The 23,924-nt window shown below is 56.4% G+C and overlaps 1 protein-coding gene across 1 annotated transcript; it reads right to left on the bottom strand.

Annotated features, from left to right (window-relative positions):
- Positions 1-203: 203 nt before the first annotated feature.
- Positions 204-21,381, bottom strand: AIF1L (allograft inflammatory factor 1 like). Its single transcript, XM_081152324.1, has 6 exons — positions 21,179-21,381; positions 20,924-20,985; positions 10,310-10,376; positions 8,077-8,118; positions 5,505-5,667; positions 204-2,992 (listed from the first exon to the last, which is right to left on the bottom strand). Exons 1-6 carry the CDS (start codon positions 21,207-21,209, stop codon positions 2,905-2,907), a joined length of 453 nt encoding a protein of 150 aa, XP_081008450.1. The 5' UTR covers positions 21,210-21,381; the 3' UTR covers positions 204-2,904.
- Between the last annotated feature and the right edge of the window lie 2,543 nt (positions 21,382-23,924).

The following is a 23,924-nucleotide window of genomic DNA, read 5'->3' as shown; positions in this document are numbered from 1 at the left end:
CAGGTCAGCTCCAAGCCTGCTTCTCGTTTATAACACACGACAAATAGAACCTGTCTCTGGGTTGCTGTGAGGAGTAAGTGAAGGTCCGTGTGCAGCAGGGCCTGGTACACCTGGCACCTTCGTTCCGTTACCGTATTAGCTCGTTCTTCAGGATCTGTGGAGCCCCGGAACCCATCCCCAAAACACACCAATCAAGACATCAATACGTTTGTCTGTTTTATTTCCAGGATGTAGAGATGATATCCGGCACCACACACACGCTCCCATGCACGCGCACACATACACATACCGCATCCACCTGAACTTGCCCGACACACTCCTTTCCTTTTGAGTCGCAGGGACAAAGCCACACTTGGCAGCCCCCAAGTTTCTGGTTACATTAGTGAGATTTGGTCTTTCAGAAAGAAGACAGCTGAAGTTCTAAGAAGATGAGCCCTTAGCCAGAGAAGTAGAGTACTAGAGCCAATAGCCGCAGCCTGAAATGCATGCAGACCCCCCTTTCCAGGGGCCATTCTCCAGGACAGAGCTCTTTCCTGCCCTTTCCAGAGCTGGGGACACACCCACTTGGCTCTCCTCCTCCCTTAAGGAGTCTCTCCTGTGGTCTTGTAAACTGTGGGACCTATTGAAATAAGCCTGGTTGGCTGTGCCCTCCTCTCTGAGTGAGAATCAGGTACACTGACTATGATGGGTAGTCAGGGAAAGCTTTACCTTGCTCAAAGGTCTGATCCTGTCCCAGAGAGAAGAGGTAGAGGGGAAGGGGTGTAGACAGGCAGTTGCTTATCTAATGATCTCTGGGGGGAAAAAGCCAAAGCAGGAAAGGGGGTGGGGCAAGATTTTACATTTACAGGGAGAACTGTTTTCCTGGGGTTTAAACTTCAACTAGGCCTGTGCATTTGAGCAGCTCCTTAGCCTGAAGATCAGCCAGTTGTGGCCAAATAATCTTGCTCCTGAACTGGTTGAGACCAGCCGATTAACCCGACCTGGCCATTCTCCCATCCCCTACCTGCTCCACTCCCTCAGGCTCTGTAAGGGCAGCTCCTTGGGCCCTTCATTATGGGTCACTGAGGAGCCAGAGGGCACCCACACTGGCTCCGGCCTCCAACAGCATCCAGACCTTTCCACTTCAGGTTTGGCAGGGGCTTCTTCAAAACTCTTGCCTAATTTTAGACCCAACTTGCCCCCCTCTTCCCTCCCCCCAAGGATTGCAGTACAATCTTTCCTAACATCTCGCTTGTCCTTGTCTGGGTCTGACTTCCTCACTAGACTATAAATATAGTTTATTTAGACTCAGTGGGCTGAGTCTATTTCACTACTGGGTTCTTAGCTCTTGGCCCATAGCAGGTGCTTAATAAATATGTTCAATGGGTGAGTGCATCTTAAGTCCTGAGTGGGCAGTGTAAGGGACTGCAGAACACAGGTGGGGTTAAAGCTGGGGTCCCTGCTCAGCCAACATGGGGCCAGTTCTGAGAAATGGCTTAGCTGAGAAGCTCTAGTGAGTGCAGAATTGCAGAGGCCGGCCTGGCCCTTACCCAAACCCTGATGCTGACTCAGAGGCACTGGGAAGGTGCGTCCCGGCCAAGGGTTCTTCCCGCAGCGCTGACCTAGGAGACTCCCCATCCCTGCCCCTTGTTTTCATCTGAAGCAGCCCAGAGCAGAGATGAAACATGCGCAGGGCATCTGAACACTTGGGCTCCAGATTCTTCCATCTCCAGATTAACCCCTCACCCTGGGCAAGGCACATAATCCCTGTGGGCCACCAGTTTTCTCACCTGTGACATGAGAGGGTGAATCAGGGCTGAAAAATCCTGTGAACCCATAATAAAGGACACAGGAGACCCCAATCCAATGCCTAAGGATTTGGAAAGGGTGAGGTGAGTTAGAGAGACGGCAGACAAAGTACATGTCAGGACACAGTGGGGGGACTTAAAGCTTATAATAGGTGGTCAATAAATATCTGTTGTGATTCTGAGTAAGTGAATGAATAAATGAATAATGGAAGGTGGGAAGGCGAAGGAGGGAAGCAGCCAGTTTTCCAGCAGACTGGGATGGGAAAGGCAACCTCCTATTTCTCAGGTCTTGGCTTAACAGCTGTGCTGACCCTTTTTGCCACAAGCATTTTATTCTCCATTGTCCTACCCTGTCACCCTCAGTCCCCTCCCTAAGGGGAGCACTAGGCTGGATGCCCTCCTTCCCAAGGCCCCTGGTCTTCCCTGTACCTCCAAAGCCCTTTGCTGCCCAGCAAGGGACAGGGCTCCCTCTGAGCTGCCTGTAAAGTGTGGCCAGGGGGGCAAGGCCGGAGGATTTCTTCCTGAACCTTCTTGAAGGGCTCAGATTGCTTACTTTCCCTCTTCTGTCACCTCACCAATTATGAGAAAAAGCATGGCCCGAGTGGGGCATCAGCCAGGGCGGTGGGGCAGCAAGTGTCCACGTCCTGGACCACCGAGAGCACTGAAACCTCAGAGTGTCTGAGGAATCCCTGGCGAGGCCCTGCAGCCTTGTCCCTACCCCAAGGTCTCCTGGAAGTGGGCCAAGGTCCTTGCCAGGGTCAGGCCAGCGGGCCTGGGCTAAGCACAGAGACCTCCAGGAAGCGTGGGGATCCCCAGCTTCCAGCCTCCCTGCCCTGGCCTCGCCCTCCTCCGGTTTTTTGGTTTGATGTCAGCCCTTCTGCACGGGTGGGGGGCGGGGAGAAGGGTGGAGGAAGAGAGGGAGGGGCCCAGAGCCCCTTTAAGGCAGATAATTTGTGCTTTACAAAGAGATCGCTGATTCTGCAGATGAAAAAACCCAAATAAACATGCCCAATGAGCAGAAAACCCAAATAAGACAAAACACCATAAGTCCAGAGGGCAGGGAGACCAGGAAGGAGGAACAGGGGCAGGGAGGGCAGGGGCAGGTCCAGGCAGATCCTCAGGGCAGGCTGGCAATGTCTCTCTCTGGAGGGGGCCCAACAGGCTTGGGGCTGCTCTCTTTGGCTTTTCCTTCAAACATCATGACTCTGGTTTGGAGATGGAGAAAAAAGAAACAGGGTTAGGACCCCTCCCTCATCCAGGGAAAGCTCTGCCAGCCTTCCGTTTGCAGGGTCCTGAGCAGAGTGCCCTTCACCCATCTTCCAGTGGGATCTTCTCAGAAGCCTAGGACGGCAGCTACACAGAAGGGGCTCCTAGTCCCATTTTACAGAGGAGAAAACTGAGGCGCAGTGTGGCAACGTGACTCCTCAGAGCCACACAGGCAGCCCAGGCAGGACAAGACTCAGGATCTCTGCCTTCCAGGCTATGTACCTTCCTCTAATCATGCTGCCTGGAGGAGGCGGAGCTAGGCTGGGCCACGGCTCCACTCAAAACCCCTTCCGATCTTCAAAAACCTCCCACTGTTCTGAGAGTCAAGTCTGGGGAGTAGAGGACAGGGGTTCCTGGTGGAGCCTCTGGAGGGAAACAGCTGGATCTGAGTCCCATCCCTACTACTTCCCAGCTGGTGGCTCCAGCAAGACTCTCGACCCCGCTGATGCTGTTTCATCTGGAAGTAAGGGCACCAATGTGTTTATGTCCTGGAGTTGGCCCAGGCATAGTGCCCTACGCCGCCTGCAGTCATTCCCCGGCTGGGCTCTTCCAGTCCCCCGGCTCTAAATCCCATCCAAAGGGTGACAAGTCCACAAACAGCTTATCTCTGAGTTGCAGACCTGCACCGCCAGCTCCTCCTCGACCCCTCCCCTTGGATGTCCAAAGGGCACGTCCCTTGAACAAAACCTGAATTCTTGATGCCTGCGTTCCCCACCTGCCCTTCCCACCAAGCAAACGGCACAGTCACTCACTCAGTTACCGAGACCCAGACTTTAGACTCACAGACTCTGTACTTCCCCTTACACCCCACGTCTAGGCACGTAAGCAATGCTTCTGGCTCTACCTCCCAAATCACTCCCGATTCCAACAGCTCCTGCCCACCTCTGCTGCAGCCTCTCCAAGCCAGCGACCTCGTCTCTTCCCAGCACAGGCCTCCCTGCGGCCACTCTCACCCCTGCCACAGCCAGAGGGGCCCTTTTAAAAGTCAGTCCCTAGCTTAGACCACTCCAATGGCACCCTCCACATTAGGACAAAATGCTAAGTCTCACTGGGGCTTACAAGGCCCCATATTCCCTCCCCTGCCCAGCTCTGCAGACCCATCCTTCACTCACTGTACTTACTAATAGCCCAGACACACTGGCCTCTGTGCTGTTCCTTAAAAATCTGAACACAGTTCTGCCTCAGGGCCTTTGCACGTGTGGTGTCCTCTGTCTGGAATGCTTTCCCCCCAGATCTTCACATGGCTCTGCTCCTCCCATCTTCCTCACTCAGGGCTCTGGTCAAATGTCACCTTCTCAGGGAGACCCTTCCTGCCAACCACTGCATCATCTCTGTTCCTCCTCCCACTTTATATTTCTTTGTACTACACCACTGCAATCTGGTGTTTTTGTGTGTTTTCGTTTACCTCCTGCCACTAGAATGTAAGCTCTACGAGGATGCCAGCAATTCATGTGTCCCTAGCACCTAGAATAATTCCTGGCATATAGCTGGTGCTCAATAAATATTTGCTGAATTAACAAGTGATAAATCTAAAGAGCTGACACACAGACGAGTGCCTGACACGCAGTAAATGTGCACTAGGTCTTCGGTGTTGTTTTAGCAGCGTTGCCACCCTGGTTGCTGCCACCTGCCCTCTGCAGTACCATCTGACCGTGGTGGGTTGCCCGCCACACCTCCTGCCCCATCCCACCCATACAAAAAGCTCTGACCAGCCCAAGCGGTGGGCTCATGAGCCATTCACTCAGCTTCCCAGAGCCTCAACTTCCCCTTTTGTTAAATGAAACAGGTGGATTTGACATTTGTGCATTTGAAAGAAAGTTAATCTTATGTCATGAGAGCCAAGTGAGGTCCCTTTCAGCTCAAATACCACGAGACTCCGCAGGGATTTCTCTGCAGCTCCTCGGAGGGGCAGCACCCGTGTACGAAGTGGGTTTTAGCCACCATCTCCTAGGTGTCCCCATCAGCCAGGCACCGGGCCAGGCTGTCACGTGTGTGACCTCATTAATCCTCCGGACAAGGCTTCATGAAAGACATTTATTGCATCTGTCTTACAGGGGAACAGCATTCGCGCTCTACCTCCCTCTGGGCCCGGGTGCAAGCCTGCATCCTATCGCAACCACCCCTGGGGGGCAGAGCCACTTTACAAGTGAGAAAGCTGAGGTTCAGAAAGCTTTGCCAGTAGCTTTGTCATCGGCATCGCCACAGTCATCACAGTTGCCACCTACTGAGAGCCGGTTCTGCCAGACCCCCGCTACAGCCTAGTTTCACCCCGAGGCCGCGCCCGCAGCGTCTGTCCGTGTGTCCGACAGGTAAGGAGGCGGGTCAGAGCACGGAAACCCCGCCCAGCGGGCGCACGGGGAGGCCCCTCCCGGCTGGGGGCTGGGGTGCCGCGCAGGGCCTCCCCACACACAGGACCGGGCCGCAGAGGCCCCAGAAGCGGGAGGTACTCACAGCTTGAGGACAGCCGACCGTTTCCCCAGCATCATGTTCACAAAGTCTCGGTACGAGATGGTGTCGCTGACCCCACCTGTCACCTCCGAGATCATCTTCTTCATCTCCAGGTGGGTCTTGGGCACCCCGAGCTTCTCCATCATCCTCTTTAAAGACATCAGGTCTGCGGGAGGAAAGCAGGTCCGCAGAGTGGAGGCAGGGCAGGCGGGCAGGGCAGCTGGCAAAGCTCCCTCTGGCCGCCGCCCGGAGGAAGCGGCAGGACAGCCCTCCCTGCCACTGCGGGCAGGGCCCTGCTCCTCTGGGGACAGCCACCTATCACCCCTCCCTGCCCCCTTTGGAGGCCACGCAGACTAGTGGTTAGGACCCTGGGCTTCTACTGTCACCGAGGCTTGGGTTGGAGTCCAGCCCTGCTATTTCTAGCTGTGGGATCCCGGGCAGGCGACAACCTCACTGAACCCCAGCGCCACTGGGGGGCCAACGGGCTGATGGGAGCGCTGGGAGGACTATGCGCAGAAGCACCTGGCACAAGGCAGGTGCGTAACAGGGCAGCTAGTCTCTTTTCTTTTCAATCCTCACCTGAGGATATTTTTTCCATTTCTTCTCAGAGAGAGCGGAAGGGGGAGGGAGGGGAGAGAGAGAGAGAGAGAGAGAGAGAGAGAAACATCAATGTGAGAGAGACACATCGATTGGTTGTCTCCCGAACATGCCCTGACTGGGGCCGGGGACCCAGCCTGCAACCGAGGCATGTGCCCTTCAGTCCGCGGGCCGATGCTCTAACCACTAAGCAAACCCGCCAGGGCTAGAGTAGCTGTTCTTTACTGTTATCTCCGCTCCTCCCTGCAGGCTCGGGGGAGCCAGGGGCCCGCTGCCCAGCCAGCCAGGAGCTGCTGGCCAGCCAGGTGGAGTCAGGGAGTTGGCCTGACCCCCGACATCCACAGTCCTCTCTAGGGGGCTGGGTGGCAGCTTCTCCCGTCTGCCACTCCCACCCTGCAGCCCAGAAGGGAGAGGGTGCCAAAAATACCCCTGCAGAGCAGGAAAACCAACAAAAGAACAAAATCTCAGAAAAACAAGGGAGGCACCAAAGAGTCACTACACCCCAAGGAGCTGCTGCCTCTAACCACCCGGCTCCCCAGAGTTGAGGCAATTTCCTTCGGATTGTTCCATGAACAATGGGCCAGCAAAGGATGGCGGGAGTCGGGGTGCGGCAGGGGCAGATTTTAGGACCAGGCAGTGTGCGCCAGCTCACCCGAAGGCAGGGCGGGCAGGACTGGTGCCAGCCCCCTAGGTGCCAGGATGTCCAGGGCATTTCAAAGAAAGCTGGGCAGCCTTCTGCAGGAAGGAGCGAAAGGCCTCCTGCGGCTGCTGGCCGGACTCAGACCTGGCAAGACCTTTCTGGAAGGCCGTTTGGCAGGATGCTTCGGAAACCTTTGACCCCGAATGTCCAATTCCTGAGATTCACTCTTAAGAAATAATCAGGGGTGTGGAAAAGGATTCACGTACAAAGATGTTCGTCACGGGATTATCAATGACATGAAGGCGTTGGCCGAATGAATTACAGTCCATCCCCACAATGGAATATTAGGCAGCCACTAATTATATTTCAAAAAAAAGCAAATCATATGTCAAAATGCTCACAATATGTTATTATTATTTTTTAAACAAAGGAGGTTCTAAAAATGGTATAAAACTGCACTTGTGATTAGAACAAAGAGTGAAAGGATATAAACTGAACTGTTTATAGCTGTTATTTCTGGGAGGTGGGATGTGGGTGAAGGAGATTTGTCTTTGTGCTTTGCTGGGCTTTCCAAAAACTTTTATGGTGAAAATGAATTAACTTGATACATTTTTTTTCCTGAAGAAGAAAAAGACTAAAAATATCCAAAAGGGGAAAGAACAAGAGAAGACAGACAAGGAGTAGAAATGCGGCAACAGGGGGGCGCAGGGTGAACCGGAGGAGGGATTGGGGCCTGGGGCCTGCCACGTAATGACCACGTGCCTCAAGCAAGTAGTTTCCTTTTTCTGAGCCTCGGTTTCCTCATCTGTATAGTGGGGATAATTAAACCAGCCTCGACCATGTCATTCTGCTACCGGTGAAGATAAAGATACGGCCCTGAATGTAAGTGCCATGGGACAGGTGTTTGTCGCCCCCAGTATCTGGACCAGGAGGGAACCAATGTACCCGAAGGCACCTTGTCAACTGCAAGACAGTATACAGATGGGAGGAGAGGCTTGGAGACAAAGGAAATGCTAGCCCCCTGGGCCACCGTGTCAAAAGTCTGAGCATCTCCAGCCCCGGGCTGGGGTGGCACTCTTTATGCTGGGTCCCCTGGGGTGGGGGGCTGAGGCGTGGGCAGCGAGGTGGCTGGAGAGGGAAATGGTCAGAAGAGAAGTTTGGAGACGATGGGTCCAGGGTAAAGGCAGACGGGCTCCAACCCGGCTCAGCTGGCCCAGCCCATCGGGAAGGCTTCCTGACACCTCACCCACACAGGTGAGTCTGTGGGGCTCCCTGGACCTTCGCACTGTCCACCCACCGAACACCCTCGTTCCCCAACACTCTCCAGGCCTTACTCACCAATCTCGCCTTCATTGTTCAGGTCAAACTCCATGTACTTCTCTGGAAAACACAGGGTAAAAACTGGCATTAGCTTGGAAGGCGGGGTTCCAGTGACTCCCCTGAGGGCAAGTGGCTAGGTCCTCGAGGAGCCCACACCTAACTCCTCACCCCTACGCGGGGTCTTGACCTGAGTCCTATCATCTTAGTTGTCTCTGAAGAAGGATCTGGTCCTGCCTGCACGCCTCACCTAGGGGCAAGGAGGCCACTCTGACCCTCCACCAGTGAGGACAGCTCTTTCCTCCCGGGTCCCTGCCAGTGACGGCTGGCTGCATTCAGATCGGCTACAATGACTACGATAGATTCTGGCCCAGGAGGTAGCGATTTGGTGGGGCTGAGAAGGGCGGGTGGGAGCAGGACCTGGCGTGCCCGCAGCGTGCCCCAGGTGATTCCGATGGGCAGCCAGGTGGTTTGAAACCTTTGGGTCATGGGCAACACTGAGAACCTGATGCTCTTCCAGGAGAAATGCCCGTGGGCCTACCCTTCACCACGAAGCGGGACATACAGGGCCCAAGGGTACACAGGCCCTCCCCACAAACCTTACCTACAGGCTGAATTAAACGTCCCTGATCAAGGGGTCCAGGGGGCCTCTAACAGCGAGCGAGAATGACTTGGAGCACCCTGGTACCTTCTGTCATGGGCAGTGTGCAAACGAGTCCTGTGCCTTCTGCAGGTCACCCCTGCCCGGGTCTATTCTGCATGAAGCAGCAGGAAGGAGCCAAGGTCCCCTCAGTGGCCTTCGAGGCCCCCGGGACCTTCAGGAGCATCTGCCCTCCAGCCACTCAGGCTGCCTGTCCCTCCCTCCCTCCCTCCCCTCCATCCACTGGCCTTGTACCTGGCCCATCCCCCACCTGCTCTGGCTCAGGGCTTGCCACCCCCCTGCCTCAAATGTCCTTCCTAGGTAGTCTCAAGGCTCCTCCTCATGCCATCAGGGCCTCCCAGCCTTTCTAATTGGGCATCCCCCCTACACGCACACACACACACGCACGCACACAGCACCTACCACCCCAGAGACCTCTGTCCCTTCTCTCAGAGTCATCTCTGAAGAGTGACCCCACTGGTAACCAGAGAGAAGGGAAGGACTGCTCCCCCTCTTCGAGGCTCTCCTATGGCTGGCTGGCATGTGACAGGAGAGGGGGGCAACAGGGCAGGGATGGGGGTTCTTTGTTTTTTGTTTTTAATGTAAAAAGCACCATCCCATAATGGTAAAGAGCAGGGGATCTGGGATGAGATCAATATAGGTTCAAACCCCAACTCTGCCCTAGGTGAGCTGTGTGACTCCAGGCAAACGACCTTACCTCTCTGAGCCTGAATTTCTTCTATAAATTAAAGAGGGCATTGTCTCCCTCCTGGCCAGATTGGATGATTCAGGGAGCTCACAGGACAGCATTTGAAGTGCTTCCCACAGGTCAATGTTCAACAAATGCTTAGCCCCTGACGCCCTGCCCCGGACAACCAGGCTGTAAGCGTTTGAGGAGCACTTGGCAGGTTCTCTGCCTTGGAGCAGGGAGGCTGCCTGCAGTGCCAAGACTCTGGGGGAAGGGGGATGTGGCCTCCAGGATACTCGCGTGGTCCCCCAGCGCGCCCTGAGTACATCTCCCGGCAGGAAAGGTGGGTCTGGCTGCTCCTTATGTGCGGGCTCCTCTCCTTTCTCCAGCAGCTGGCTGGGAACCAAGCGCCAGGCCCAGAACAGAGGGGCCTTTATGCCGCCCCCTCCCCGCGTGTGCGCGGGCTCCCGAGCCCTGTTTTCTTTTCAACCCGTGCTGCAGGGATTCAATGGGCAGAAACTCTGCCCCCTGCCCCACTGCAGAGACACAAACGTCCATTCTCCGCAGGGGCTCCCGAGACGCTCCACGGTGGAGGGGGAGAGGCCAGGGCTGCTACAAAGAGCTGATTGTGTGCTGGGGCCCCGGGAGCGAGCAGGGCCTGGGCAGCGGCCACGGGAGCCAACCTGAGCCCTGCGGGCAGCTGTGGGGAGAGAGGGGCAGGGGCAGGCTGAGGCCTACAGGTGAGGGTGAGGGGGTCAGGGGCGGCTTGGAGGCGGTGAAGGGGCCTGCCCCCTCTAGCCGGGCACCCTGTCTTGCAGCCCCCAGGAACAGGGGCATTGCGGATGAAACGGGTGCAGCCTGGCCCTGTGGGGATAAGGGATCCCAGGTACGAGGGCCTGGGAGTTGGGCAGCCAAACCCAACTCACCTTTGAAGGCTGAGAGCTTTTCTGGCAGGTCTTCTTCATCGCTGTACTTCTGGTCACAGAGAAACTCCTACAGAGGCGAGAGGGCAGAGCTAAGCAAGGGGTCTAGGCGGAACTTGCCAGCACGGAGGCCCATTGCCCGGGGCCTTCTCTCCCGCCAGGGCAGACCCGCGGAGTCCAGCCTGCAGGTAGGAAGTGCGCTCAGCAGCTGGAGTGGGACCCGCAGAGTCTGCTCTAGGAGACGAAACACCTTCCATCAAACTGAATTACCGGCGCAGGGACCTGGGCCTCCCCCAGGGCACCCTGCTCTGGGATCCATGACAAGCTGCATGGTACATGACCCTGGCATATTAATTCCTCATATTAATTCCCATGTGTTATCTCTAAGTGGGCGTAATTATCAGAGCTATTTCTAGAGTTTGTATGAGAATCCAAGGAGAGTGCATGTATGACTTCACATAGCAAGTGCTCAACAAACAGTGGCTGTCGTGTTATTAGTCTCTGTTCTAGTCAGAAAGTGACTGTACATTGCTTGGGAGTCACTCCTCTCCCCTGTCCTCACCATAAAACAGGCCCACCTTCCCCTCAGATGCTGGGAGAGTCTCAAACGAGTCCTTTCAGAACCAGATGGGGAGGGTCGGGGGGCACTAACAAGAGCCCCCAGAATGAAGCACTTACTTATATGATCTATTTGGATCCCCAGTGGGCCCAACAGTTTCCTATTTTACAGATGAGAAAATTGAGGTTCACACAGTGAGACCTTCAGTTCAGCTCCATCTCATTCAAAGTCTGCATCCTTGACCTTGACCCTTAACGATGGGCAGACAGCAGGCATTCATCTGGCTTTAAAACAAAAAGCTACCCATTCCGAAGCACCTGCTAGGCCAGCATAGGGCCAAGGATTTGACTCGCCTCATTACTAACCTTCAAGCCGCCCCAGAGCCTGTGCACAGATGGGGAGGCAGGGGGTGCACACCCGCCCTAGCACAGACTCCGCCAATGCCCTCTCTTGTCTGGACCACACTTTCCTCCTTACTGAGGCAGCTGGATGTGAGCATCGCTCCTCACTCGTCACTCATTCAACAGTTTTTGAGGGACCACAGCATACGCTGCTGTGTTCCAGGCAGCAAGGGAGCAGGTAAGTCCGAGGCAAATAAGATAAAGTCCTTACCCTAAAATTACAGGGAGTGTTTCAAGCGACAGTAAATGGTATCCAGGTCAATACTCAATCTGTTCCTAAATTCCTACTTCCCACTCACCGATGACTGGGTCTGTACTTACATACCTCCTAGGACAGAGAACTCACTACCTTTCCAGCCTGTTGTGTAAATCCTCAAGAGGCTTAAAGTAAAACAAGAGTAAAGTAAAACAAAAAACCTAAACAATGCTGAAGCACTCTGGGTTTGGATCTCAGTGACCTGCTTACTAACTGTGAAATGGGCACAAGCGTAACCACATCCTCAGGCACCTGTCCCTCACCGGGGATCACCAAGCTTGCCCGTCAGTGCTCAGTAAGCAACAGGTATGATTTAGTGTGAGGCAGAATATGACCCCTTCCAGGGTCCAAGTGTCTGCATGTTAACTCAGCCCCTCAGACAGAGAAGGGGAACTCACTTGCCAGTATGACTCCCCATTGCTAGGTACCATGCAATCCTATTAGATTCTCAATTTTATGCAGATTTTACAGGAAAGAGCAGGAGGACCAGAGAGGTTAAATAAAGTCCTGGGCAGCTGAGGAAATGCAGGGTTGGTTTGGAATCTGGGCCTATCAGACTCCAGGACCTGTGCCTCCAGCAGCCTCGTGGAGAGCGGCCCCAGGCTCACGGGATCCAGCTGGCGTGGCCACAGCCTCGCTTGGTGCCTCATTGCCATGCACCTCGCTGGAGCTGGAACTTTCTCCTGCCGCCTGGGAGGCTGCCCTCCTCCCGCTGGCTCTGTCCAGGACTTCCCTTCCTCTTGGCTCCCTCTTAGAGCTCTTTTCCACTGCTGACCAAAAGTAGGACAATTAACTCCTGTCTGTGACCCCGAGCAAACCAGGCACCCCCCGGTGTCACAGGTCCCAAACCTGTCCAGCAGAGGGACAAACAGGACAGTGGTTCCCAGACTTTGGGGTAATGCATAAAGAAATATTTCCAAAAACTAAGAATAAGGAGAGGTGCTAACTGAGGCTGCCAAACTTGTACTTTGCCGAGGGAAGACTGAACTGCTATCGGCTGCTGCCAGAGTTCAGTAAAGGACATTTCATAAAAGTAGGAAGTTCATAATCTCAGAACCTTTAAATAGAATTCACTTAGCCTACATTCAACTCACTACATTGCCCTATGTTCCCCCCACTTTACTATGTAAGAAACTGGGGAACCTTCATGGGGAGGCACAGGCAAAGCCCAACACCTGAGACTTTGAGGGGAGAGAGCTAGGGGCCTCCCAGCTCCCACGTCCTGGTCGACCAGAAATCCTGCAGCAGCCTGGAGCCCGTCAGCAATGTGTACTGACCACTCTAGGAATCCAGGCAGACTGGGCTCAAGGGGTAGGACAGGGGCCTCTGTTGGAGGCAAATCACACAGAGATAACACGGAACCACCAGGCAGCGACTGAGAGCAAGGACAAGCATGCAGGGGGAGCCAGGCCAGCGTGGCTCAGCGGTTGAGCGTCAATCCATAAACCAGGAGGTCACAGTTCGATTCCCAGTCAGGGCACATGCCCAGGTTTCAGGGCTCGATCTCTAGTAGGGGGCATGCAGAAGGCAGCCGATCAATGACTCTCATCATTGATGTTTCTCTCTCTCCCTCTCCCTTCCTCTCTCTGAAATCAATAAAAAGATATTTAAATTTTTTTTTTTTAAAAAAAGAGTGCAGCAGGAGCTGTGGATAACGACTCCCCTTCACTGGATTGACCGGGCCAGGCATGCTCCCACCTGGGTCTTAGCTCTAGCTGGGCCCCCTGCCTGCACAGCTCATCCCCACACTTCCATACGGCTCTCTCCCTCGCCTGGCCTCCTCCAAGCCTTTGCACAACTGTCACCTTCTCAGTGAGGCCGACCCCGTCCACCCCACTGCAGCCCCTGCCTCCACTTCCAACCCGCCCTACCTTCCTTTCATTCCACCGGATGAATCACTTCCTAACACAATTTAATTGCTCATTAAGGGTGTTGTCCATTGTCTGTCTCCTCCTTCGAGAATGCAGGTGCCACATGGTAGGTGCTCAATAAATATTTGCAGGATGAATGACCGAATGGAGACTCAGAGAAGATAAAAAATGCTCAAAGCAGCACAGTTAGCAAGTGGCCCAGCAGGGATTAAACTCCATAGCGGAGCCACTTGGGTTCCCTCCCTGCATGAGCTGAAGAGTAAGTGACCAGAGGAAGCGGGTGTTGGAAGGGTGATGGGAGGAGCAGGCCCTCAGCCCTCGGCCGCAGGTTCTAGAAGCATGTGTTTACTGTCTCGTGCCTCACGGGCGCCTAGCACCCAGCACTGCCCAGCACGAAGTAGGCGCTTCTGTTGAATAAACGGAGAAGCCAGCCGTTCAGCCAGGATGACTTTCTCCACTCTCACCCCTGAAAGGGTAAATAAGTGCGTGCACGTGTGTGACAGAGACTGGCCAAAAATGACAAATGTTTGAGCCACAGGGTGACCGGGGTGGGGAAAGCAGCTGACCCATTCGTGCGTGGGCAGGCAGCCCTCGCTGACCCTGGGCTTGGGCAGCTGTGTGGACTGTGCCTTTGGTGGGGGCGGGGGGGGCAGGCAGGCTGGCAGCGGGAACAGGAGCTCCGCTGGCTGGGCTGCCAGCTACCCCCACCTCCAAGCTTCAGATTCTTGGTTCCTGCTTATGCGCAGCCCACGGCTTCCTCCCCTTCAGGCATCTGCTCCCATATCCTTGCCCATCCTCAGGCTCAGCCATGCCCAGCGGGCAGGTACCCTATCTATCCAGACTGCCGGACCCCTGGCTGCCCTGACTCTGGGTCCCCAGGCAGAGGAGACAGAGGCCAGCCCCCTTTGGAAGAAAAGCAAAAGCTGAAACCCAAAGAGGGCCAACTGGAGCCAGAACACCTGGGTATGAGCCACTTAGTAGCTGTGCGACAAGTACTTCACTGGGCTGTGCCTCGGTTCCCTTGCCTATAAGGACACAAACATCTTATAGGCTTGTTCTGAGAACTCCAGTATGTAAGTAAACTCCTGTACAGTGAGTAACAGTGCCTGGCAGCTGAAAGCACTAAATAAATGTTAGCTGTTGATTGTTACCTTCTAACATTTCTATCTGCACAACCCACTGATAACCCCCACAGCCCATCATCCAGACCACCGCGGCCTAGTAAACAGAGCAGAAGCAAACCTCCTTCCCGCCAGGCTGCTTATGATTTCTCTTTCCCCTCTCTGGGCATCCCCACTTGACAGATGGGACAACTGAGACCCAGAGAGGTTGCTCAATTTGCTCCAGATCACAAAGTTTCAACAGTCCGAGGTCTATCTCCCTTTGCCATCCCAGCTCCCTCCCCGCCCTGAACACAGAGAAGGTGGCCTGACTACAGGTTTCTGAGCAAAGAAAGTCAATACTGGGAGTTACCTTTCCTCTTGGGCAGCTGCAGAAGGATGTTGTTCCAGAGGCCAGGGACCCACTCTGCAACCCTCTGGGGGACAGGGTGTGTGTGGGTGGTTTACTCTACCCCAGGGGCGGGGAACCTTTTTTCTTTTTTCGGCTGAGGGCCATTTGGATATTTATAACATCATTCGTGGGCCATGCAAAATTATCAACTTAAAAATTAGCCTGCTATATTTGGTCAAACACTTAATTAACTCACCCCTAATGTGATGGCTGGAATTGCTTCTCTTAGGTGAGGCCTTGGCAGGGCCAGACCAAATGATTTACGGCCCACATGTTCCCCACCCCTGCTCTACCCTCACCCCCCCCCCCCCACTCTAGCCCACTGTCCCAAATGACAAGTTTTTACAGCTGCAGAAAGTGCTGTCAGGTGTGCGGGGTGCTCAGAGTTACTTGTGATATGCAGAGGGGCAAGTTCAGGGGCCTTGGTGGCCTGGTCACCAAGATAGCCAGGAAATGCAAGCAGGCAGGGGCCTGAGGCCGGAAACAGGAAGCTGTGAGCTCAGCAGTCACTCCTCAGGTCAGAGAGTCCACAGGCAAGGCCGGGATGGTGACAGAGCTGTTAAAACATCCACCCAGTTGCAGAACATGGAAGGGTCTCCTCAGAGCATCCAACTTGTCCTCTTTGTTCAATAGGGGAAACTGAGGCCTCAGAAGGGACAGGTCTTGCTTAAAGCCACAATGGCTAGAAGTCTCACGAAAACTCCCTGAGAGCCGGGTGTGCGGGGCAGAGGGGCGGGGAAGGATTGTTGAATCAGGTTGCCTGGGTTCAAATCCCAGATCCAGCACTTACTAGCTCTGTGGCCCTGGGCAACTTGCTTTCCCACTCTGTAGCAAAGCCTCAGTTTCCTCATCTGTGAAATGGGATCATAATAACAGCATCTCCTCTTTGGGTTGGATGAAACGAGCTAACTGCACAGATCCTTACTACGTGTTAGCAATGATCACTGCGCACATGGATCACCCAAAGAGACAACTGTGAGCAGGGAAAGGGCAGAGAAGTGACCCGGCCACAACTCCCTGTCCCACATTGTGCCACAGAGCCCTCCAGGTGAGCCTTGAACCTCTGGCCATCCCTCCTCCAGGGCAAGCTCTGCTTTGTCCTCAGACACCTGGCTGACCTAGCAGCGACAGGCCATCCACACGAGACAGGTTGTCCCCATCCCAGCCCTAGGAGACAGCACCGGCAGCCACACCTGCGCACTGCTGCTCCCCTTGGTCCTTACAACCTCGGATGCACATCAAAATCTCCCCCCACCAGGACTCCCATCCAAATGCTCACGCCTGGGAGGGGCTATTTCCAAAACGAGCAGAGGGTGGCAGCCCTGCTGTGTGCGGCCTCCGATGCCCGCCTCCTGCTTAATTCCCCCAGACTTAACTCTCTTTCTGGGCTGGTACCTCTAGCACCTGCTCCCGGATGCTTGCTTCTGGCCCTCCAGGCGTGTCTTTATGTATTAGCTGTAGCAGAATTGTGGGGCGGGCAGATATCACCATCTTGGAGGCCATCCAAGGGGCTGGTGGCCGAAACCCTGGGCAAAAACCCCAAGGCCAGGCAGTAGCTCACCAGGCTATGGGGCCTCTGACGCAGCCCACAGGATCTTAAAGGGCCAGGACCAGGCCACAAATGCCCGGGCTGGTGCCTGGCACGTAGAAGGAGCCTGTAACATGCACCCGCAAGGACAGCAGGCTCACATTCCCCACAGTAGCCCTGGGGCCTCATCCGGACGCTGTGTCCTCGCCAATAGATGGGGCAGCTGAAGAAAAACAGCCCATCACCGACACCAATGGAGCGGACCCTGCAGAAATTCCATCTCTAGCTTCCTGTGACACGGCCACGCTGAGGTCGTGACTGGCCAGACCTGTGAGGACACTGAATCCGCGGAGGCTCACGTGGCTGCTTATCACCATCTCCCTTATAATATATTAAGGAAGGGCAAGAGACACGGGTGCCCAGTGATGCCAGCCTGGCATATTCACCTGGGCAGGGACACAGAGGCACTGCCAGTACACAGGAAAAGACATACCTGCGTGGTGCCTGGGTCAGGTCTCAGAGGTCCCCCATTGCTTGGGGAGGGGCAGGGGACACATGCCCCTCTGGGCAGAGACACACAGCCTGCCCTGCCCAGCTCTTCCCAGTACAGATGGCACATGGTCCTGAAATAACACGAGGCATCTAAATGCTACAGGGAACGCTGAGTACCCTTCATTCGACCCAGGAGGGCTGGGAGGGCAGGACAGTAGCCAAAGATCTTTATCCACATAAGCAAGAGAGGCCTGTGTCACAGCTAGGCCATGGCCACCTGGTGGACAGGGGCCAGGGCAGGCCATGGGCGGTGTCTGGAGTCAGACGCTTCGCTTGGCTGTGCCACTTCCTGGCCAGATGACCTCGGGCAGGTGACTTCACCTGGCCGAGCCTCTGTTTCCTCATCTCTAGAATGGGAAGCCCAGTAATCCGTGTCCTGTGGCGATGCTGACACATTCTCGGCGCACGTCTTTCTAATCGGACGGACATTCCTTTGACAGGAGTCAGTGAGATGATGCAGTTCAAGCGCCAGGCATGCCCCGGGCTATTCTGTTAAAGATCCTGGCCTCTGGCCGGCTACAGCTGCGGCCTCGCTGTCCCCTGCAGTCCCAAGGATAAGGGCACCCTGAGCGGCACCCACCCAGCCCCACTTCTCTCTGGACCTGTGCAAAGCTGGAGAGAACGTGTTCTGTTGCCATAGAAGGCTGGCCTGCTGGCCTGAGGTCACCTGCCATGCCATCAAGGCTTGGAGAATGTCAGCTATGTGGGGGGAGTAGGAGGTGCGCGCCTGTCCTGCCTGCTCCAGTAGTGCGGAGAATGCGTGTGTGCACACATACACACACACACACACACACACACACACGGCACAGAGCTGGGGGTGGGCACCACACTGGAGACCCAATCAAGCTATTGAGAGAACAGGCTAGGCTCAAGTGTGGCTGTTTAAGCCCAGGCAACTGACTCAACCTCTCTGAGTCCTGTTTTCTATAACTTGGAAATCCACACTCACAGGGTTAGAGCGAGCACTCAGGGAGATACTGCCCAAAGCACACCTGGCACACTGCCTGGCACATGCCAAGGGCTCAGAAAATGATAGCAAAAGCTACAATGAAACCAAAAAAATGCATTTCCATGCAGCTCTGCCAGGGTTTCTCCAGATGAAGGGGTCTGGCCCAGGCTTGGTGGCCAGCAGGGGCCAAGTCTCTGTCCGTTTTCACTCCTGAATCCCTCATAATAACAGCTAGGACTGAGCTGCTCGGCTGCCCTCTGGAAGCTGGCCCACCCTGGGGGGTGGGGGGAGAAAGGCCTCAAAAGGAACTGGGAGGCTGAGCCTAGAAGCCCCCAGAACTGCCAGCCTGGCTGGGCTCTGCCCCAGGCAGCAGCCACAGAGGTACTGAGCACATGCTGAGAGCATGAAGCCCTGTCCTTCCTGGCTCCCTGCTTCCATGGGGGCACTGCTCAGTCCAGCCCTCCCAGAAGCCCCACTCCAGTGGGTCAGCGAAGCTGAACCCCAAAGGAAGGCCAGTCTGGGCTGTCAACATGGTTCCTTCTAGAATCTGCCCACTCCAGGGCACCTCCACAATGGCCATGGCCATGGGTGAAACGGACTCAGATCCTCAAACACAGTGCCTCCCTCAGAGTCTGCAAAGAGCTTCATCTGCGCATCTCCACTGACTGCTGTAGGAGCAGAGCAGGGACCACTGTTCCCATTTTAGGTAGAGGAAGACTGAGGCTCTTCCTGATGAAGGAGTCTGGCCCAGGCTGGGTGGCCAGCAGGGGCCACAGCAAAGCAGCCCTGGTTTCCACTCCCTGCACCTTTAAGCCCTAAACAAGCCGATGATAACAATCATGACAGCAGCCAGCTCTCCTTATGTGCTTTACATAGATTCTATCGCTGCAAAATCACAACAGCCTGATTACCACGTTCTCAAGAGCCTTGCCCAAGGTCACAGAGCCAACAGCACTCTGTCCCCCGCCTTCCTTCCCTTCATGACTCTAAACCATGGTGGGGCCACCTTCACCTACTGCGGTGGGAAGCAGCTCAAGTTTCTGGTTTGATCCTGGAGATTCCTCCCTCCAGGGGCCGAGAGCCTGAGCCCCAGCGGCCTGGCTCACATGGTGGTCTCAGAATAGCGTCTGGGCAGGGAAAGGAGACTAGATTGCAACCTCTGCCACTGGCTTCTGTATGGCTTTGGCCAGATGCTTGCCCTCTCTGGGCACCGGGGTCCCAAGGTAGGTAGACACAGCCCCTTCTTGCTCACCCTCTCTAGTCCCAGTGCTGTCCAGTCCAGCTCCTGGGAGGCACAGACCCACCCCTTTCTGAGCCAAGTCAGTTGCCCTCCCAAAACAACTCTGTGGCCTCCCCACAATCTTCCCCCCTCCAAGGGCGGGGTTGGCACGGAAAGTCCCACATGCTCAGCTCCTCTGGTTTGTCCAACTGAAGTCACCTCTCCCCATCCCCAGCTGTCTCTGGCTCAGGGTCCTGCTGGCTGTGGGTGGATTCAGCCAGCTTGGAACCTGCCCAGCCCAGTGGCCCAGGGGGCTGTATGAGGTCAGGGTTCCAGGCTCCTGTCCAGAGGGCAAGCGCAGCCAAGGCCTATGGGCTGCAGAGTGAACTGGGAGGGGGCCCAGCAGCCTGGACCCCTGAGAGCCCAGCCAGACATCCAGGCTCCCTTTTGGCAGTGCTCAAGATGACACCAACAGGCAGGGTAAGGATGGCAATGAGGGACCCTGGGGTTCCCAGAGTCCTCCACGAGATTCCTATAGCCAGTGGAAATCAGACCAGCTGTCTTGTTTTAGACAATCCACGAAAACCAAAGTGGAAATCCAGACTACAAGCCCGTCCCCCTCTCCCCAAAATACTGCAACCACACCACAGTGCCTGGTCCCACCCCACAGCCTCCCCAGGACCCTGCTGACCCCACCAGCTTCCCGATTTGGGACTCAGAGCTGGGCTCAAATCCTGGGTGCTCAGTGGCCGGAGGGAGCCAGCAGGGGGAATGTCCTGCCTCGTTTCAGTGGGCATGCCTCTGCAACCAGTTAGGAAGGAACCCGGGAGACGTCCGCCTCTGGACATAATTCTAGTACCATCCACGGAGGTCTTCCCTTGTGTGAGGCGCTAGACCAAGCACACTGCATGCCTTCCCTCGCTGAGCCCTCAGGGCAGCCCTGGCTTCAGGAGGAGAGGTCCTTGGTGACGACCACAGAGCTGGGAAGTGACGGAGACCAGGTCATGCGGGACTCTGAAGGCCCTGGCTGTGGCCTTTGAGCTGTGGCCAACCCAGGCAGGTCCTGAAACTCTCTTATCTTCCAGACCTACCTGTTCATTACACAAACGTTTATGGGGCTCCCACTGTGTGCCTGGCAACAGCCGGATGGATGGCCTTTATAGAAATCCACCGGGGCGCCCGCAAGAAAAGCATCGAGGCTGTAGGGGAGCCTTTCCGGAAAAAGTTGGAGTGGAAAAGAGTTGTGAGGGTGGGCGTGGGGGCAGGCAGGAGGCCAGCAATTCCTATGGTGGAGAGGGCACTGGCCTGCGAGTCTGGAGCCCAGGGTGCTACCAGCAGCCTGACCCACACGCTTGCTGGGCAGCCGCCTGGCCTCTCTGGGCCTCCCTTCCACCTCTGGAAAACTTGGACTGCTTGGAGACATTGACGGTCCCTTCGGGCGCCAAACCCCTGTGGCGGGTCCCAGGCGGGCTTCTGGGGAGCCCCAGGCCCGGCTGGTATGGGAGCTCCTGGCCCGGCCCTACCTCCCCGGCGCAGGAGTAACAACTTGCAACCTGAGACGCCGGGACCAGAGCGGAGTGGAGGGGGTGGAGGGGCCTTACCTGGAGTCGGAGGCGCAGGGAGGAAATTGGGGGGAGCCCCGAGGGGGGCGGAAAAAAGAGGAAGGGGGCACAGCGTCGCAGGAGGTGGGACCCGCGGCGCGCAGCTCCGACGGCTCGCAAGCTGCCCCGGCGGGAGCGCAAGAGGAGCGAAGGGGCGGCACGTACTCACCCGGTTGATCTCGGCCAGCCGCCTCTCCTGCCGGGCTTTGAGCAAGCCGAACGCCTTCCCTCCTGGAGGAGACAAAGAGCCGGCCGGGCAGCGGGGGTCTCCCCGGGCCGCGCGCCCCCGGGGCCCGCGCCCTCCTCCTGCGCGCTGCAGACGCGCAGCCCGCCGGGTGCGCACGGGCGGCGGGCGGGGGCCCCGGGGACCGCGCGCCGGGGGCGGGGCGGGGGCGCGGGACGGCGCGGGGAGAGCGGCGCCTACCTTGAAACCTGTTGCTGAGCGCCACCGACATGGCGAGCACCGCGCTCCCGCCGGCTGGAGGCTTCGCGGCCGCGGCGCGGGGACGGCGGAGGCAGGGCGGGCGCGCGGTCCGAGCTCCCGCGGCGTGTGGCGGCGGGACCGAGGGGCGGAGGGAAGGCGCGGGCGGCCGGACACACCCCTCGCTCCCGCCCTCCCCGCGGCCCGCCTCCCGGCCGCCGGCCTCAAAGCGGCTATTATGCGGGAAGCCGGGCCCGCCGCCCGCCCCTCTGCTGGACGACGCGGAAAATGCACAGCGCGGGGGCCGCCCGCGGGCACCTCCCTCCCCGCGCTCCCGGGACCTTCCCAAGTCCCCTTCCCGCTCCCGGCCGCGGCTTCCCCGTAAAAGTGAACGGGGAGGACCTTCGTGCGCACTCCTGGGGTAGCTGCGAGAAGCAAACGCGGGGGGCCCGCAGGGGGTGAGTGCGCCGCCCACCGAGGCCTTGGGTGCTGTCGCCAGGTGCGCAGCTGTCCTGCTAGAAGGGCGGCTGGGTTCCCAGCCCTGGTTTAACTCTTGAAAGAAAAAGAAAACCGTTCATTTTGGGGACATCAGCGACCCTAAAGCCATTAGACCGAGTTCGTGTTTTGTTAATAAAGCCTATTTCTGGAGCACTCACTGTGCACAGGCACTTTGTCAGATTAATACCGGACACATTTTATTTTGTTCGGTCCTTTACTCTCAAACCTCTCTGAAATAGGACTCGTGCTCCCATTTTACAGAAGAGCAAAGTCAGGGAGTGGAAGTCTGGGGTGCAAATCCACCTGGCTGATACCCGGAGCCTCAAACTCCAGGAAGAGTGTCGCTCACGGTGCAGGACCCCGGGCCTTGGAACAGGGTGACCTTGGAGTTTCCTGTCCAAATCAGGTCATTTCTGAGAACAAGAGGTGGCACGCCTAACAATTATGCTGGGGTCACGCTGGGGTCACAGGCACAGACAGGGACTGGCCTGGGCACACAGCACACCTGGTCACCAGTAATGCCTCCCTGCCCAGGCCTTCCCGCCCCCTACACACACTGAACATGTCCCTGGGGAATGGATCCAGGAATTCTCCTTCCCAATTCACCCCTAGGGTTTGGATCTGGCCAAGCTGTGTGACCTTGGGCAAGGCACTTGGCATGTCTGAGTCTCAGTTTCCTGATCTGCAGAATGGAGGAAACATCAGGCACCTCTCACCAAGCAGGGCTGATATAACTTACTACTCTCAGGGTTTTAAGCAGGTGGTAAAAGCTTGGAGAAAACGGCTTAGGAATTATCAGCCTTGGTTGATGGGAGATGTCCCACCTGCAGGTCAGAGATGAGGGCTCCTGTAGAGCAAAGCCTTCGTAACTCACTCCCGGGCCAGGCTCAGGTGGCCTGTTGCCCTGGCCAATTGGGCTGGTTGGCCCCCCGTCAGCTATTCTGCTCAACTGCTAGGCTGCATTGTTAGCCAGATGTTCAACAGCTGTCACATTCCACCAAGGGCAGCCCCACCTCTGGGGCCAGAGAGTGTGTCTCTACCACAGCAGGCATGACCGGACTGCATGAGTCAGGAGATGTCAGGCCTGAGGTACGTCACTGGAATGGAGAGAAGGCCTGTGCTCCACCCGTGAGGGATGCTGGGACTGGGCTTGGCGGATAAAGGCTAATGCCAAGAGCAGGCACCAGAAGGCTGTGTACCTCCGTCAGCAGAGAAGCTGGTGGGAGGCGCAGGGAGGAAAGAGGGACTGGGGGCATCAGACCCTTCCCGGAAATCTTCAAAGCATCCCCATGTCCTTGGCACCACCTAACACCAGACACCAATCATCTAATTCTCTTTAAAGCAACAGCCTCCTGTTTTGACCTCCCTGCTCCCTGTCCTCTCTCAAATCTACAAAGTTGCTCCCCAGGTGACGGATGTCCACCACCTCCCCCACACCCCCGCCCCGGCCTCAGTTGGTTTTCAGGTTCTCTGCAGAGGAGCCCAGCTCTTCCCTGAGTGCCCTCCCCAAGCACGTTTGGAGTGGACACAGCCCAGCTCTCACTATATGGCCTTGGGCACAGAGACCCTTGTTCTGAACAGGAGTGAGGGGTGGGAACCTGGCCCGAGCTGGGTCAGTCTTTCCTGGGAAGGTGGGATCAGGACAGTTTCCAGCTTGCTTCTGCCCAGGATTTGGCCTGATGACTTGTAAACTCGGGTGCCGTGGTGGTGGGAGCAGGGGGAGCATCTTCTTGCATCAAGGGCAGGAAATGTAAAGAACTGCTCTGCAGAGAGAAAGGACGGAGCAACCACAGCAAGAGCAGAGGCAGAGAGGAGGGGAGAGGAAAGCTCTCCTTGCTTAGTAGCCTGGGAGGCGATTCAGGCCCCAGGCTGCCTCAGAGGCTTGGCAGCACTTCCCACCCAGGATTCCAGGAGACCCTCCCATGTCCTCCAAATGTAAACTCTTTTCTGCTTAACCCAACTCCGTTCAGGCCTAATTGGCCAAGAACCCCAAGCGCTGCATAGTCTGGCCCATGCACCTGTGTTTCCGGAGTGACCCTTGCTGGCCAAGCTCCCATCTTGCAAACCCTGGGCTGTTGCCCACCCTCCTGGAATGTCCCCCTCTGCCTTCCCACCCTGTGGGACCTGCCCCAAAGCCCTCCTCCTCACTAGCCTTTCTGGGCTGCTGGACACGGTTTGAGTTCATTTCCTGGCTCAGTATCTTCAGACTGAGCTGGAGGTCAGCTGAGGGCCTCTCTGTACCCTACCCTTC

Source organism: Miniopterus schreibersii (genome assembly GCF_964146895.1).
Source record: "Miniopterus schreibersii genome assembly, chromosome: 11".
Taxonomy (NCBI): domain Eukaryota; kingdom Metazoa; phylum Chordata; class Mammalia; order Chiroptera; family Miniopteridae; genus Miniopterus; species Miniopterus schreibersii.
The sequence above is the reverse complement of the archived record's forward strand: the minus strand, read 5'-3'. Positions and strand labels throughout refer to the sequence as shown.